The sequence below is a fragment of the Berghia stephanieae genome, chromosome 9 (genome assembly GCF_034508935.2).
Source record: "Berghia stephanieae isolate SIO BIC M18660-M18661 chromosome 9, UCSD_Bste_1.3, whole genome shotgun sequence".
Lineage (NCBI taxonomy): Eukaryota > Metazoa > Mollusca > Gastropoda > Nudibranchia > Aeolidiidae > Berghia > Berghia stephanieae.
Window position 1 is genome coordinate 4,208,310 of NC_088368.1, and position 18,676 is coordinate 4,226,985.

Consider the following 18,676-nt stretch of genomic DNA (forward strand, 5'->3'; position numbering starts at 1 on the left):
AGGTCGCTATATACAACTTCCATACAGAGGATATCGAGGTGAGGATTTACACACACACACACACACACACACACACATATATATATATATATATATAATATATATATATATATATATGTGTGTGTGTGTGTGTGTGTGTCTGTATTTATATATGTGTAAAAAGCGACTCATATTCGTCCATTTATGGAGCACTGTCTGAACTACAGGACATTCATATATATATATATATATATATATATATATATATATATATATATATATATATATATATATATATATATTTATTTGACGACGACGACGACAATGATGATGATGATGATGATGATGATGATGATGATGATGATGATGATGATGATGATGATGATGACGACGACGACGATGATGATGATGATGATGATGATGATGATGATGATGATGATGATGTCCATGATGACGACGATGATGACGATGATGATGATGATGATGATTATGATGATGATGATGATGATGATGATGATGATGATGATGATGATGATGATGATGATGATGATGATATCAATCTCACTGGTCACTGGTACATCCGGCGAAATCTATTACATATTTATTTTTCAGGTTGGTGTGAAACTGACAGGAGACAAAGGGTTGTGTTTCTCGGCCAATCGTTACCGTGGAACAGATCAACACAACACCAACTTCACTCTCAAGGTTGGCAAGCAGCGTACCAAGAGTAGAGACGTCAAGGTATTAGAACGATCTATGAACTTAGATCAAAGCCATCGTTAACTTATAGCCTGACACTAGAACCGTAGCCATCGTTAACTTATAGCCTGACACTAGAACCCTATGGGCTTAGATCATAGCCATCGTTAACATATAGCCTGACACTAGAACCGTAGCCATCGTTAACTTATAGCCTGACACTAGAACCGTAGTCATCGTTAACTTATAGCCTGACACTAGAACCGTAGCCATCGTTAACTTATAGCCTGACACTAGAACCGTAGCCATCGTTAACTTATAGCCTGACACTAGAGCCCTATGGGCTTAGATCATAGCCATCGTTAACATATAGCCTGACACTAGAACCGTAGCCATCGTTAACATATAGCCTGACACTAGAACCGTAGCCATCGTTAACTTATAGCCTGACACTAGAACCCTATGGGCTTAGATCATAGCCATCGTTAACATATAGCCTGACACTAGAACCGTAGCCATCGTTAACATATAGCTGACACTAGAACCGTAGCCATCGTTAACTTATAGCCTGACACTAGAACCCTATGGGCTTAGACCGTAGCCATCGTTAACATATAGCCTGACACTAGAACCGTAGCCATCGTTAACTTATAGCCTGACACTAGAACCTATAGGCTTAGATCATAGCCATCGGTAACTTATAGCCTGACACTAGAACCGTAGCCATCGTTAACTTATAGCCTGACACTAGAACTCTATGGGCTTAGATCGTAGCCATCGTTAACATATAGCCTGACACTAGAACCGTAGCCATATTTAACATATAGCCTGACACTAGAACCGTAGCCATCGTTAACATATAGCTGACACTAGAACCGTTAGCCATCGTTAACTTATAGCCTGACACTAGAACCGTAGCCATCGTTAACTTATAGCCTGACACTAGAACCGTAGCCATCGTTAACTTTAAGCCTGACACTAGAACCGTAGCCATCGTTAACATATAGCCTGGCACTAGAACCGTAGCCATCGTTAACATATAGCCTGGCACTAGAACCGTAGCCATCGTTAACTTATAGCCTGACACTAGAACCCTATGGGCTTAGATCGTAGCCATATTTAACATATAGCCTGACACTAGAACCGTAGCCATCGTTAACATATAGCCTGACACTAGAACCGTAGCCATCGTTAACTTATAGCCTGACATTAGAACCGTAGCATTCGCTAACTTTTAGCCTGACACTAGAACCTTAGCCATCGTTAACTTATAGCCTGACACTAGAACCCTATGGGCTTAGATCATAGCCATCGTTAACTTATAGCCTGACACTAGAACCGTAGCCATCGTTAACATATAGCCTGACACTAGAACCGTAGCCATCGTTAACTTATAGCCTGACACTAGAACCCTATGGGCTTAGATCGTAGCCATCGTTAACATATAGCCTGACACTAGAACCGTAGCCATTGTTAACATATAGCCTGACACTAGAACCGTAGCCATCGTTAACTTATAGCCTGACATTAGAACCGTAGCATTCGCTAACTTTTAGCCTGACACTAGAACCTTAGCCATCGTTAACTTATAGCCTGACACTAGAACCCTATGGGCTTAGATCATAGCCATCGTTAACATATAGCCTGATACTAGAACCGTAGCCATCTTTAACTTATAGTCTGACACTGGAACCGTTGCCCTCATAAAGTTATGGCCTGATACTGACCAAAAAATGAAGTCAAAATGCCAGTCTTTTGCCACAAAAGGAAACAAATCATGAGTTGTATTCAGTAGTTCAACCAATAAAATAACTTGTTTCCATGAGTTCTACCAACGACAACTCACTCAGCGGTGCAAAAACCAAATAATGGCGTAAAACTGCCAGTCCTTTTGGATTTCAGTATCAGGATATAACATAATGATGGCTACGCTAGAACTCTCTAAGACATAGTTTGACGTCATTTTTTAGGTTTTTGCACCGTCTAGTAAGGTGTCTCTGAGAGAGCTCAAGGAAACAAGGGATTCTATTGGTTGGCCTATTGAATACAACTCACAAGTTGTTTTCCTTTGCGACCAAAGACTTGTCTTTTGACGTTATTTTGTGGTCAGTGTCAACGTAGCCATCGTTAAGTTATAGCCTGGCACTGAAACCCAAAAAGACTGGCATTTTGACGTCATTATTTTGTTTTTGCACCGCCTAGTGAGTTGTCGTCAGTAGAGCTCAAGGAAACAAATGATTCTATTGGTTGAACTATTGAATACAACTCACGATTTGTTTTCTTTTGCGGCGAAAGACATGTCTTTTGACGGCATTTTGTGGTCCGTGTCAGGCTATAGAGAGTATGCACTTAGCTAAGAAGTTCACAACATTGCCATCCGGAAGTAAAACGGCAAACACACAAAACTATGTGTAACCATAAACGTTTCTAGTCTGGTTAATACAGTTTAGTGAGAATTACTCATAAACTTGTGATTCAATGCTGACGATTGCCTAGACCAATGGGAACGATCTCTATTCATGTTTTCGTTCAACCAGGTCATCAATCACATGATTTGTTGCTGTCCAAACATTGGATATTTCTTAACAAATGTAAACACGCTGCTTTGTTTACAAATATTATAAACATATCCATGTGTCAAGCTTAATCAAATGACCAATTGTGATGTTAGATATTTTAAAAGCTGTGAACACTTTTCACTAAGTGGGTCACCTTGAGCACATTTTGCAATGTGACCAATGACCTCGAGCACATGGAAAGTTAATATAGATCATGCCCATTCCACAATGTATTTCCATAACAGGTCATTCCGCTGGAGAACGGGGAGCTAACTCTCAGAGTGGACGCCTACAACATCAACGAAAGGGACATCGTAGAGAAGAAGATATACGTTGTGGTAAGTGATTGACCTTTGACCGACTTTTAATCATCTGAAGATAGCCTGAATGACCTTTCACCGACTTTGTATCATCTGAAGGTAGCCTGAATGACCTTTGACCGACTTTTAATCATCTGAAGGTAGCCTGAATGACCTTTGACCGACTTTTAATCATCTGAAGGTAGCCTGAATGACCTTTCACCGACTTTGTATCATCTGAAGGTAGCCTGAATGACCTTTGACCGACTTTTAATCATCTGAAGGTAGCCTGAATGACCTTTGACCGACTTTTAATAGTAGTAGTACACTTCTATGTTCAAGGTATCAATCCAGGTTCGGAAGTCATCATCACATTTGTTGATAGTTTCAAATCCCCCTTCAAGTTTTGTCTCTGGGCAATCTAGTACGAGGTGGTTTGCATCTTGTGGTGCTTGGTTGCACTTTGGGATGTTGGTGATTCTTGGAGCCCCAATTTGTGCATGTTGGCAGCTGTTCTTGTATGTTTTGACCGTAGTCTATTTGCAGCTACCGACTTTTAATCAACTGAAGATGGCCTGATGGTGGAATGAACTTAACATACTTAACCATACACTGGAAAATCTCGTATTCAAAAGTTTGACCAGAAAACTCCTTCAAATATCGATCGATTTAAATGACCTTCATCTTGGTAACAACTCTCAAACCTGGTCTTTAAGAAATACGTGTCACCTATGTGATCGGAAGGTCCTGGGTTCGAGCTTAGCTCGGCGCATAGTCCTTGGAAAAGGCACTTTACATCACATTCTCCCACCGTACTCAGGTGTAAAACGAGTATCTGGCCGTTAACAGCGTTGTCTCTGTCTGAAAAAAATTGGAACATCGCCTAACAGGAGTCATGTTCCGTCCTACATGATACACTACACTGGCTACCTGTAAAGTTTAGGATTGAATTTAAAATACTCACCCATGTTTTCAATTGCTTAAACAATTCCGCTCCTGTTTACCTTCAGGAACTTATCCACCTTTATGAACCCAGTCGAAATTTAAGATCTGCTAATTTAAATATCCTAAGGGAACCCCCAAAATCGTTAGTTTTTCATGAGAAATCCTTTGACCACCATGCCCCCGACTGTGGAACTCCATCAATATTGAAACTAAAAATAGTGAAAATCCACTTATCTTTAGAAAACGGTTAAAAACTGAGCTTTTCTGTAGGGCATATAATTTGGACTCTTAGTATGTATTTTATTATAATATATTATGTTATCATCGAATTTGTGTGGTTTTTAACATGCCAGTTCTATATTTGTATATCATACATGATGTGTCGATGTAAAGCGCCAGTGAGCAATTCCAAATTGGAACTAGGCGCTATATAAGTTCATTATATTATATTATATTATTATGATAAGTGTTGTTGTTGGCCGGGGGCCCCTTCTAAAGCGCTTTGAGCACGTTTAGTGAATATTTGCTCTTTATAAAAGCTCATTTATATATTCATTTATTTATTTATTTAATGTTGTTCATATTCGTCTAAGTTGTTCTTATAACTGTCGACACTGTGTTGGGCACAACTAAGGGACAGACCGGTGACAAACGCATTTCCGTAATATTCGACAACTTTGATGCAAAGATCTTTTACTTCATCCATGGTACCATTTAATACAAATCCAATGTCTTTTACTCTCACCTCCAACCTTATAGGCAGAGGGACAGAGAATGAGGAAATCGCTGACATTCGTCCTTGACCCCGAAGCAAAGCACGCGAGCTTCCAACCTGAAAAGTGGAGAAAGGTCATGCTCTCTGACACAGCCACTATCAAAAGTAAGGATAGATAGAACATGTTGTCCTTCAGAGCTTTTAAGCTCCACGGAACCGGTTTCTTATAGCGTGAAACGGGACAATAGCAATTGCTTGCTATCCTTTGGATAGAAGGGTAGTCTATCTCAAAGTGCTTTCCATGAGATCTAGCAGAAACATCTACCCAATCAATGCTTGGAGACCCCGAGGGGGGGGGGGGGGGGGGGGGGGGAGGGGGGGGAAAGGGGTCAGAAATAAAATGATGGACTCCATTCGGGAACGATCTTGGTCCCGCTGTGTGTGAAGTGAGTACTCTACCAAAGGAACCATTGGGACAGGTGGTCAGGACCTAAAGTCTAATGGGTAATGATAATAATAATAATAATAATAATAATAATAATAATAATAATAATAATAATAATAATAATAATAATGATGATGATGATAATGATAATAATGATAATAATAATAATAATAATAATAATAATAATAATAATAATAATAATAATAATAATAATAATAATAAAAAATAATAATAATAATGATAATGATAATAATAATGATAATAATAATAATAATAATAATAATAATAATAATAATAATAATAATAATAATAATAATAATAATAATAATAATAATATATAATAATAATAATAATAATTAAAACAATAATAATAATATAATAATAATAATAATAATAATAATAATAATAAATAATAGTAATAATATAATAATAATAATAATAATAATAATAATAATAATAATAATAATAATAATAATAATGATAATAATGATAATAATAATAATAATAATAATAATAATAATAATAATAATAATAATAATAATAATAATGATAATAATAATAATAATAATGATAATAATAATAATAATAATAATAATAATAATATAATAATAATAATAATAATAATAATAATAATAATAATAATAATAATATAATAATAATAATATAATAATAATAATAATAATAATAATAATAATAATAATAATAATAATAATAATAATAATAATAATAATGATAATGAATAATAATATAATAATAATAATAATAATAATAATAATAATATAATAATAATAATAATAATAATAATGATGATGATGATGATGATGATGATGATGATGATGATGATGATGATGATGATGGTGAAGGTGATGATGGTGATGATGATGATGATGGTGATGATGATGGTGATGGTGATGATGGTGATGGTGATGATGATGATGATGATGATGATGACGACGACGACGACGACGACGATGATGATGATGATGATGATGATGATGATGATGATGATGATGATGATGATGATGATGATGATGATGATGATGATGATGGTCCTTTTTTTTCCATTTTCAGATGTGATCGACTTGAGGAAGAAAACACAGAAAACTAAAGTCGACCTGGCCATGCCAAGGGAGATAATTCGAGGGACAGAAAACTGCAAGATTTCAGCATTCGGTAAGACTAAACAAACCGTATATTTCTATTTATATAGGCGGGGCGTATTACTATCTACGAGTTTATTAATCCCGCTTACTTACTCATTCATATTTCTGTACATAAATGCATAACGTTGATTATGATATGCATTTTTGTACAGAAATATGAATAATAAATTTTGTATTTCGAGCGCTTGGCTTGTAGTTGGTTTGTTTACAAATAACTTCTCCACCGGTGACGTCCAATCAAGGGACGCTACTCTTCCTCTAATCTCATTCCCTATACACAATGATGGGAAGCAGAAGTCGTAACGTCACACCTTCCTCTCTTCCCGTTCAAAACCCATTGGAAGTGTGCAACCAGTTTTACGGTCAAGACATCATCATCACTGCCTTTTTCACCCTGGGTCAGGGTATAGGCCACAGACAAACAGTTTCCATCCTTCTCTACCATGAGCTAACTTTTTAAAAAATCTCATTCCATGTCTTACCACTTCTCTGTATATCACTTCGTTAATTCTTCTCCATATTCCTCGTGGCCTTCCCCTTGATCTTCTGCCCTGAGGGTTCCAGTCCAATACTTTCTTTGTTAAGACATAAACAATTAATATATTATATACTGAATCATAATTTGGCAGCTGTGTGTATAGACAGATTCTTAAGATTATAGGACATGAGATCGAGAATGGTTGACATCTGTTGTCAGCCAAGCATTTATTTACTTACTTACTTAATCCTCTTCGGGCCTTGAGGCACACAGGGCATCCACCAGACATCTCCATTTTTTTGCGATCGGCTGCTTTTGCGGTGGCTGTGTTCCAGGACAGGCCTGCTTCCTTTAATTCGTTCTCCATGGTCCTTCGCCAGGTTTCTTTGGGTCTTCCCCGCTTTCCCTTCCCATCTGCTGTCCAGTACAAGGCTGTCTTGGAAAGTGACCCTTTTTCCATTCTGGCCACATGACCAAGCCAACGCCATCTTCTTCTTTTTATTTGGTTTTCAATGTTAGTACAGTCAGTTTTCTTTAATAGATCCACTGTTTTTATTGTTATTTTGGCCTACAAAAATAAAAAAAGTTGAAGAAGCATTTATTTAGGGCAAGAAAATAAGATGCTATCATTCTGAAACCAGAAGATCATTTATACAATGTATAGATAGTTCGAAGATGACGTCACTCAGGTCTTTGTTATTGATTTTTGCTTTCCGCGTTTATGAGTAATGGTCACTAAACTGTATTAACCCGACTATAAACGTTCGTGGTTACACATAGTTTGTGTGTTGGTCCATTATACTTCCGGATGGCAATGTTATGAGCTTCTTAGCCAAATGCATACTATCTATATATCCAGTCCTCTAGAAGAGTGTTTTTTTGAGATTGGAACCAGTGTTTGAGATCACATTATTGTTTCGTATGAGTTATATTGGGAGTTGCCTAAAAATAACCCTTTGAATTGAATTGAATATTACAAAAGTAGTAATTATTGACCTTTCTTACGTCCTTGACCCCCAGGTGACCTGATGGGCGACATCATCAACCACGCAGTCATCAAGTCCAAGAGCCTGCTAGACAATTCGGTGCAGAATGCCGAGGAGGTCCTTGGCGATCTTGGCCCTACAGTCCACGCTTTGCTGTATGCTAACATGTCGGGACTGATGGACAAGAAGCTTGGGGAACGGGCCAGGAAGTTTGTCAGACACGGTACATCATCCACCGACCGACCGACCGACCGATGGAACCGGTTCCCCGACGGACCGACCGACCGATGTAACCGACCGACCGATGTAACCGACCGACCGACCGACCGACCTATCTACCGACCTACCAAATCTACCGACCGACCGACCGACCTATCTACCGACCGACCGACCGACCTACCTATCTACCGACCGACCGACCGACCTACCTACCTACCTATCTACCGACCGACCGACCGATCTACCTATCTACCGACCGATCTACCCATCTACCGACCGACCGACCGACCTACCTACCTACCTACCTATCTACCGACCGACCGACCTACCTACCTACCTATCTACCGACCGATCTACCTATCTACCGACCGACCGACCGACCGACCTACCTACCTACCTATCTACCGACCGACCGACCTACATTCCTACCTATCTACCGACCGACCGACCAACCTACCGACCGACCTACCGACCTACCTACCTATCTATCTATCCATCTATCTATCTATCTATCTATCTATCTATCTATCTATCTATCTATCTATCTATCTATCTATCTATCTATCTATTTATCTATCTATCTATCTATTTATCTGTCAATCTATCTATCCCTCTGTTTACCTAATATATCTATCACGATTTCTCTATCTATCATCTTTCTACTTATCTATTTACTATTCCTCTATCTATCTATCTATCTATCTGTCAGTTATCGATCTATCTATCTTTCTATATAAATTTACCCATTTGTATACCTATATATTTATCAGTCTTATCTATCTTTCTCTCTATTTATCTCTCCCTCTCTCTCTCTCTCTCTCTCTCTCTTACTCTCTCTCTCTCTCTCTATATATATATATATATACATATATATATATATATATATAGAGAGAGAGAGAGAGAGAGAGAGAGAGAGAGAGAGAGAGAGAGAGTGAGAGAGAGAGAAAGAAAGAGAGAGAGAGAGTGAGTGAGTGAGTGAGAGAGAGAGTGAGAGAGAGAGAGAGAGAGAGAGAGAGAGAGAGAGAGAGAGAGATCACAACTTGATATAGAGCAATGTCTGTTATATTTTGTATCAGGTGTTGCCAGGTTGATGAAATACAGAAAAGAGCAAGCATTCTCGTTGACACCAACTTCACCAGAAGGGACCTGGTAACTATTTACTTTTTATGTTTCAGATTTGTCTTTGGGATTTTAATAAGGATACATCATGATAATTATGAAATTGATGATAGTGATGATGATGATGATGATGATGATGATGATGATGATGATGATGATGATGATGACGATGATGATGATGATGATGATGATGGTGATTATGATGCTAATGATGATGATGGTGTTCATGATGATGATAATAAGTAGTATGATCCTACCCTTCGATTCGGAAGTTACTGTGTTCGAGTCACGTTCTAAACGGAGCATAGTTGAGTCCTTAGAAAACGTTGTTTAGTCACAAACCCTCCCCGTACTTCAGTGTGATTTGACTATCTGGCCGTTAACAGCATTGTCTGTGTCGGAAAAAAATTATAATATCGCCTAAAAGGCGTCATGTCTAGTCCTACATGTTAAGCGTTGCTGTTGGCTAAGGACCCCTTGTAAAGCGCTTTCAGTAAGTTTAGTGGATATAGGGAATGAGATTAGCGGAAGAGTAGCGTCCCTTGATTGGACGTCACCCATAGTCTGTGACGTCACCGGCGGAAAAGTTATTAGAGAGAGAACGTCATTTTGGTTGTGCGCATGCGTCTCTCGTCCTCGCGGACCGACTATGGGTGGCGTCCAATCAAGGGACGCTACTCTTCCGCTAATCTCATTCCCTATTGAGCAAAAGAGAAACTACATTTTCCCCTTTTATTCGGTTTTATTATTGTCCATGATTCGGAAATGGAATTTGTTTATTTAATCCTCTGGAGGAAGCAAAAATGTGATCCTCCGTCTCAAAACGGTATCATGTCGGGATGATTCAGAACCCAAAAAGTGGATTTAGAGATAGAATGATGAGAAATTGGACCTTAGAAGCTCTTGCAATGCAAGAAATAGTCTTTACACTCCACCAGAACGTACAGTAATTAAACCCAAGTTGGATATTTGTGGCTATGAATTCAATTTCCCTTACCGAGAGGATCCCGACATAATACTGATTTGATACGGTGGGTCACAAATGTGGTTTCTTAGAAGGATGTTAGGAATCTCATGGACAGAGAAGAAAACTAATGAAGAAGTATTAGAGCAAGCTGAAACTAAAATGTTATTAATTTGTACAATAAGAAAAAGACAAATATGCAATTTTAGGGCACCTAAATCGACATAAATGTATTGAACATCTTGCTCTCACAGGAAAGATAGAAGGTAAAAAGAGTAAAAGGTAGACCAAGAAAAACATATATACAGAGAAGTGGTAAGACCTGGAATGAGATTAAAAATGTTAGCTCAGGATAGAGAAGGATGGAAACTGTTTGTCTGTGGCCTATACCCTGACCCATGGTAAAAAAGGCAATAATGATGAAGAAAAACATATTTAAATAGTTTGAAAAGCTGGGTGACAAAGAAAGGGAGAGCAATATTAGTTTTCTGAGGTTATCTGATCAGAGAGGTGAATGGCTTACCTCGCGGCCAGTGCGCTTCATCGGTGGGGTCTTTCTACTTGTCCAACATGTACCCGCTGTGGGCAAGAACCTGAGATGGCAGAGCATCTAGTCGAACGGTGTGTTGTGACGATGCTACCCTGCAGGTTTGCGACGGTGCACGAATGCGGACTGGACTTTGCTGATTGGGTCGATCGTCATAACATAGTGTGAAAACCATAAGAGGCTGCTGTCATCTTCCTTTCATCAAACAGTGAACACCTCCATGTCTTTTTCGGACGCCCAGCCATTCGTGTCCTTCGGGGATTCTCATCCAGGGACTGGGGGATGACGTTGTTTCATTTTATTCCCAAGGTGTGGCGGACCGATGCTCCATTTCCCCCTCGGAAATTGTGTGCTGATGGTTTGTTTCTTTGTTTAACCTTTCCCATAATTCTTTGCTAGCAATGAGGTCTTGCCATCTGGTTTTCAAACGCCTTCGGAGGTCTGAATATTTTGAGTAAGGGTTTTTGTGACTCGCCAGGTTTCAGATCGCACAGATGAACGGGTTTGGGATTGGAATAAATGGGGAACACTGGGCAGAGCACGGGGCAAACATTGGGAGAACAGCTGGAAGCATGAAAAAGTGGGAGCTGGCTGAGACGAGCTTGTGCACATGTGGATGCCCAGAGCAGACGATGGAGCACATCCTTAGAGAATGCCAGGATGGGCCCAACTGCACTGACCATGACCTAAGAGTCATCTCCACAGATGCTGTGGAGTGGGTTCGGTGTTGGAGCTACAAGCTATGATGATGATGATGATTGGAACAGAATAATGTTTTACAAGTTTAGTCGTATTAGAGATAGCTGTTGCTTTCCATATGGGCAGCAAGAAGGCAAAGACTGGTATAGTACCGCATTTTGAGGGTGGTCACATATGTGACCCTCCGTGTCAAAACGGTATTATGTCGGGATGATTCAGACTCCAAGAAGTGAATTTATAGATAGAATGATGAGAAATTGGAGCTTAGAAGTTTTTGCAATGCAAGAAATAGTCTTTATACTCCACCAAACGTACAGAAATTAAACCCAAGTTGGATATTTGTGGCTATGAATTCAATTTCCCTTACCGAGTGGATCCCGACATAATACCGCTTTGATACGGTGGGTCACATATTATGTCTCGTTGACAGGTTGACGACAGCCGTTTTGAAGACCTTGTGCCGATCCTCTAAACTTGCCTTCATCGACAAGGCGATTCTCATCGATCATGGATTCTACTGGCTCTTGAATCAGGTGGACCCCAAGAATGGAACCTTGAAGGAACGAGATTGGAGACTTGCTAAGGTAAGGTGGATTATGATGATGATGATGATGATGATGATGATGATGATGATGATGATGATGATGATGATGATGATGATGATGACAACGACGACGATGACGATAATGATGATGATGATGATGATGATGATGATGATGATGATGATGATGATGATGATGATGATGATGATGATGATGATGATGACTGTCGCCAAAGACGAGTGATTCATGATATTAGTAATTATAGTGATCGATATCATAATGTTAACAAAGTTAGATAATTTATAAATTACACTGACCCCCTTCCCCTTCCCCCTCCCCCTCCCCTCTTTACACCCTCCACACATCACCCCCTCCCCCTTTTTTACACACACCACTCATGTTTTTTTCAGGATTCCTTGGACTACCAAGTGATGCTGTCAGCTGAGGTCCTCATCGCCATCTTGGAGTGTGAGAGGTACAAAAGCGTAAGTGTCCTCTGCCCAACACTTTAAAAAGCAAACAAAAATACTTGAACTCAATGGCGTGACGTGCTTAAAAAATTAAAAATTGAGCTTTATATAGCTCAAAGCGCTTTACAAGGGGTCTCTGGTCAACAGCAACATTTAACATGTAGGACGGAACATAACGCCTGCTAGGCGATATTACAATTTTTCGGACAAAGACAGCGCTGTTAACGGCCAGGTACTCATTTTACACCTGAGTACGGTGAGAGAAAGCGAGTAAAGAGCCTTTTCCAAGGACTCAACTATGCGCCGAGCGGGAGGCTCGAACCCATGAGCTTACAGTATAAGGTGGTGCCAGAATCAGAAGAGAATGACTTAAAACATGCTATATATGTAAATACAAAAGAAAGAAAAAAATATACAGAGAAGGCTTACTCAAATAGGTAAGAGTAAGAGGCGGTATATACCATTTCTCAGTTTTACGGTTTTTTAAATGCTATAATCCATTTTTAAAAGATTTAAAAAATATTTTTAAGAGCTTTATATATAGAGCAATATCCACTAAATGTGCTCAAAGCGCTTTACAAAGCTTCTTCTATCTAGATACTTCTTTAAAAAAATTAAAATTAAAATTGAGCTTTATATAGCGCAATATCTACTAAATGTGCTCAAAGCGCTTTACAAGGGGACCCTGGCCAACAGCAACATTTAACATATAGGACGAGACATGACGCCTGTTAGGCGATATTACAGTTTTTCGGACAAAGACAACGCTGTTAACGACCAGTTACTCATTTTACACCTGAGTACGGTGAGAGAATGTGAGTAAAGAGCCTTTTCCAAGGACTCAACCATGCGCCGAGCGCGAGGCTCGATCCCAGGACCTTCCGATCCGAAAGCGAGTGTCATACCACTAGACCACATAACCGTGCAAAGCTTCTTCTATCTAGATACTTCTTCTATCCTTTTACCTTTCGATTTTCAGGAGGATCACGAATCATTATTGTACCAAATGGCGTACTACTTGGAAGATAACCTGGATACAATCCAAGAACCCATGGTGCTTGCCAAGGTAGCGTACGCTCTCACACTCTTTGAGAGGTTCAACGAAGCCGCCGCAGAAATGGGCTCGGAGCCAAGCCCGTGGGAGGGAGAGGGGGAGATGGAAGAGCTAGAGGATCTTGAGGAGGGTTTGGTGGAGGGAGATGAGGACGAGTTGGAGCCGGAGCCAAAAGCTTCGGAGGAGGCTGTCAAAAAACTGGCCGCCATTAGCAAGATAAACTCTCAAGGTATGTAACTCCAATAAAATCTTGAGCTTTTATATAGAGCAATATCCACTGAACGTGCTCAAAGCGCTTTACAAGGGGGTCCCTGACCAACAGCAATACGCAACGTGTAGAACAAGACATGACGCCTATTGGGATGTATTACAATGGCCACCATTTGAACCTACCTTATTTTTGCCAGTAGTAGTAGTAGTATCGTTCGGCTACACTTCTATGTTCAAGGTATCAATCCAGGTTCTGAAATCATCATCACATTTGTTGATGGTTTCAAATCCCCCTTCAAGTTTTGTCTCTGGGCAATCTAGTAAGAGGTGGTTTGCATCTTGTGGTGCTTGGTTGCACTTTGGGCATGTTGGTGATTCTTGGAGCCCCCATTTGTGCATGTTGGCAGCTGTTCTTGTATGTTTTGACCGTAGTCTATTTGCAGCTACCCAGTATTTTCTTGGTTGATCCTGTAGACCTGGGAGACTTTTACAGGGATCTTCAATTAGTTCCCCTCCTGTTGGTTTATTCCTTTTCCATTCCTCGCACCAGGCTTCTTTTTGCCAGTATCATTGGCTTGAGGACTAGAAAGGATTTGTTGTTCTATGGCATATACACACCCATAACAGAAAAAAAAGAGGATAAAATTAAGATGTGACGCGATTGGATTGGGAAATACAGTACTCTACACATAAAGTATTCTGAAAATTATTCATATAGATATATCTGTATCAGTTTCTATGTTTGTTTATGCTTATGTTTTAAGGGTTTTACTTTTTGCAAAATATCAAAATCATATCAGCGCCTGTAAAAAGGAGGAAAATAGGATAATGAAAAGTTCTAGAATTATAATTAAAGCACCCAAAGAAAAGGTAAGACAAAGGGGAATTGTTTCAAATAGGAAACAGATGTAGATTCCAAGAGCACACTATCAAAGTTTGAGATCACTTAAATGCATCATCCATACACAAGCACACGTCCCCACTAAGAGGAATACACTGACATGTTTACAATCAGAAGATCTGAGGTTCTTGATTCTCACTACCTGAAATAGATACCTAGATAGCCACACCTCTCGTACAGTCGTCATAATGTAAACAATGGCACTGATTGGTAAACATAGCGAACTTCACATGCTTTACTATCGATGGTATGTGTCTAAGCAAAATACCCACTGTTCAACTGCTTGAGATCAAGAGAACCAACACCGAAAACTATGTGTGATAACTAGTCACCCATTTGGCGATATGAATACAATTAGAATAATCATAGAAAGGTCGATATCATTCACTGCATTGTTTATAAAACAACCAACTATGTTTGTCCGAGCACGTATGAAGGTGTGTCACAAATTCCATGTTTTGATTGGTCAAAAGTCTACTGGTTAATACTCTTCAACAGTCGTAACGTCACTTCCTTCCTAATGACGCATGGTAACTTAGTAACACTGGCTCTAAACTATCGGAACAATGGCGAACGCCCGTATGAAATAATTCCCCGGCGAGCATAAAAGCGTATCCAGAGGAAAAAAAACCCCATAAATTTGATCATGTTTTGACTTTTACACATTCTGATCACAAGGCATATGAAAAGTTCTAGCCAGCATGAAGAATAGAAAGTAATGATTTTCTTTGTTTAGAGCCAAGATGGCCGCCGTTTCCGGGCGGCGTGACATCAGACTATTGAATCGTATTGTAATGCATTTCAGGCCAAGTGTACTGGTCCACCGAGGAAGTCAACGAGGACAAGAAGATTCCATTTTGGTATCACAGAGGGGTCAAAGCTTCCGCCATTGAGGCCACTGCATACGCCCTGCTCGTATTCTTGGACCGTCCCGAGGCCAATGTGGATGCCATCGCTGATTGGTTGGTTGCTCAAAGAAATCAACATGGATGTTTTATCGGTGCTTTGGTGAGTGTTGACGTACACATATTATAGATAGTATGCGCTTGGCCAAGGAGTTCACAACATTGCCATCCGGAAGTATAACGGACCAACACACAAAACTCTGTGTAATCATGAACATTTATAGTCAGGTTAATACAATTCAGTGAGCATTACTCACAAACGCGGATGGCAAAAAACAATAACAAAGGCCTGTGTGACGTCATCTTCGTTCTATCTATATGCGCTTCTGATATCCGGGCTTAAGGGTCTAGTGGGTCATGGAAACTCAGCGTGGCTCAGCGGTATGGACTTTGCTTCGTACCCGAAAGGTACCGAGTTCGACTACCCGCCGCTTTGTGTGGCCTTGAGTCACCTAGCCTTAGCTCACTTTGCGGCGCTGAACTGCGACTGACGCCTGGGTTATTCCAGTCTTCGATTGGAATAGACCCTAAAAAAAAAATTTCCCCATAGGGATGAATAAAGGGAATTAATAGTTTAACATTGTTGTAATGGACAATATTATTTAGCGTCATTTTAAAAATATTTCCATTACAACAATGAGCCCATAAGGAATTGGGTTATCAGACCTGCAAATAAGTGCACGTCGGTAAGTGTATAAATGAAATTCATACAACGTGAACGTGTTCAACAAGCGTCTTTTTGCGTGCAATGCTGAGTGTTAGAAAACAACAAAAGAAGACTTATGGTCGACTTTTCCGATATTAATCAAAATTTGGTTGCTTATGGCCTGCAGAAGTAAAGACGTGTAAATATATAATATTCGCTGATCATCATGAACTACTGAAAAGGCATATGGTAGATATTAATAATTATTTTTGTCATCCCTTGTACAGGACAGCATGGCAGCAATCCAAGCCTTGTCCTCCTACAGCCTGGTGAAAACGGGTCTCAAGGTGGATCTCTCCTGCAACGTGACCAGCGACAAGACCAAGCACTATTCTCACTCATTCAAATTCACGGAACAAAACGCCATCAGGCCAGAATCCCTGAATAATGTAAGTCATTAATAAAAATGAATATGACAGCTTCAAAAAAGTGTCGTAAAAGGCAACTAATGGTGTGTGATTCCCCATCTTTGAGTCACCTGGTCCTCCAGGTTGGGGGTTGGCAAAGGGTTAACACCCCTTTCCGTTAAACTCAAACCGTTACAGAAACGCAGACGCACGAACAAACCAAATCCTTTTTTTTTTAGCTTGGGCGACCGAAGAGTTTCTGGAACAACAGAATTTATGAAGGACAACAGACAAAGCTGATATACAGAGAAGTGGTAAGACATGGAATGAGATTTTTAAAAAAAAGTTAGCTCAGGATAGAGAAGGATGGAAACTGTTTGTCTGTGGCCAATAGCCTGACCCAGGGTGAAAAAGGCAATGATGATGATGATGATGATGATGATGATGATGATGATGATGATGATGATGATGATGATGATGATAGAGAAGGATGGAAACTGTTTTGTCTGTGGTCTATACCCTGACCCAGGGTGAAAAAGGCAATGATGATGATGATGATGATGATGATGATGATGATGATGATGATGATGATGATGATGATGATGATGATGATGATAGAGAAGGATGGAAACTGTTTTGTCTGTGGCCTATACCCTGACCCAGGGTGAAAAAAGCAATGATGATGATGATGAAAAAAGAACAAAATACCTAACACGTGCTCACCGGTATGGTCTTTGCTTCGTACCCGAAAGGAACCCGTCGAGCTGTGTGGCCTTGAGCAAGTCACCCAGCCTTAGTTCATTTTGCGGCGCTGCACTGCGGCTGACGCGTGAGTTATTCCAGTATTCCTTTGGAATAGTTCCTAAAGAAAAATTTTCCCTAGGGATGAATAAAGGGAATTTATTTATTATTTAGTTAAAACCCTTCTTCAGCCAACAACAACAAAAACAATAAAGACATGTAAAAAAAACCCATAAAACTTGAGCTTTTATATACGCAATATCCACTAAACGTGCTCAAAGCGCTTTACAAGGGGTCCCTGGCCAACAGCAACACATAACATGTAGGACGAGACATGACGCCTGTCAGGCGATATTACTAATTTTTGGGACAGAGACAACGCTGTTAATGGCCAGGTACTCATTTTACACCTGAGTACGGTGAGAGAATGTGAGTAAAGAGCCTTCTCCAAGGACTCAACTATGCGCCGAACGAGGCTCGAACCCAGGATCTTTCGATCCGAAAGCGAGTGTCATACCACTAGACCACATAGCCGCACGTTTATAAATACACTACAAAATTCCAGATAGACGACAGAGGAATTTTGTAGGCCCTCTCTGTTGTAGACAAATGTTGGAAAGTCTTTTGAAATGACTTATGTGTCCTATAGGCTCTGAAAACTATTAGAGACAAGCAAAAGCAATGCTTTTCAAGTTGGAAAAAAAATATTCTGCGATTTTCACTTAGAAAGAGGATTTCTCTTTTGTTTATGGTTTAGTATGGTTTGTTGTATTTTCTGTTTGTTTGTTTGTTTGTTCTTTTGTTGTTATTTTCTTCTTCTTTTGTTTGTTTCTTTTTTTTATTGGGGGGGGGGGGGGGTTGTTGATTTATTCTGTTGTTTTGTTTTGTTGTTGTTGTTGTAGTTGTTTTTTCTCAATTTTGTTGTGACTTTTTTTTTTATTTCGCAATGTTGTGGATTGTTTGGTTTTTTTAATTTTATTACTTG

General features: G+C 39.5%; 2 protein-coding genes across 2 annotated transcripts in view; both read left to right on the forward strand.

Annotated features, from left to right (window-relative positions):
- The window catches only part of LOC144979525 (complement C3-like), a gene marked incomplete in the record, with an annotated part of 98,032 nt that overhangs the window by 38,825 nt on the left and 40,531 nt on the right, over positions 1 to 18,676 (forward strand).
- Positions 1 to 18,676, forward strand: part of LOC144980171 (complement C3-like) — a 21,359-nt gene that overhangs the window by 250 nt on the left and 2,433 nt on the right. Inside the window, exons 2-13 of the mRNA XM_078927745.1 lie at positions 1 to 38; positions 592 to 720; positions 3,482 to 3,574; positions 5,240 to 5,360; positions 6,712 to 6,813; positions 8,302 to 8,490; positions 9,563 to 9,635; positions 12,246 to 12,399; positions 12,768 to 12,842; positions 13,807 to 14,110; positions 15,798 to 16,000; positions 16,831 to 16,992. The exon at positions 1 to 38 is cut by the window's left edge and continues 187 nt beyond it. Of these exons, the coding sequence (XP_078783871.1) occupies positions 1 to 38; positions 592 to 720; positions 3,482 to 3,574; positions 5,240 to 5,360; positions 6,712 to 6,813; positions 8,302 to 8,490; positions 9,563 to 9,635; positions 12,246 to 12,399; positions 12,768 to 12,842; positions 13,807 to 14,110; positions 15,798 to 16,000; positions 16,831 to 16,992 (1,643 nt within the window). The remainder of the gene's footprint in view (positions 39 to 591; positions 721 to 3,481; positions 3,575 to 5,239; positions 5,361 to 6,711; positions 6,814 to 8,301; positions 8,491 to 9,562; positions 9,636 to 12,245; positions 12,400 to 12,767; positions 12,843 to 13,806; positions 14,111 to 15,797; positions 16,001 to 16,830; positions 16,993 to 18,676) is intronic.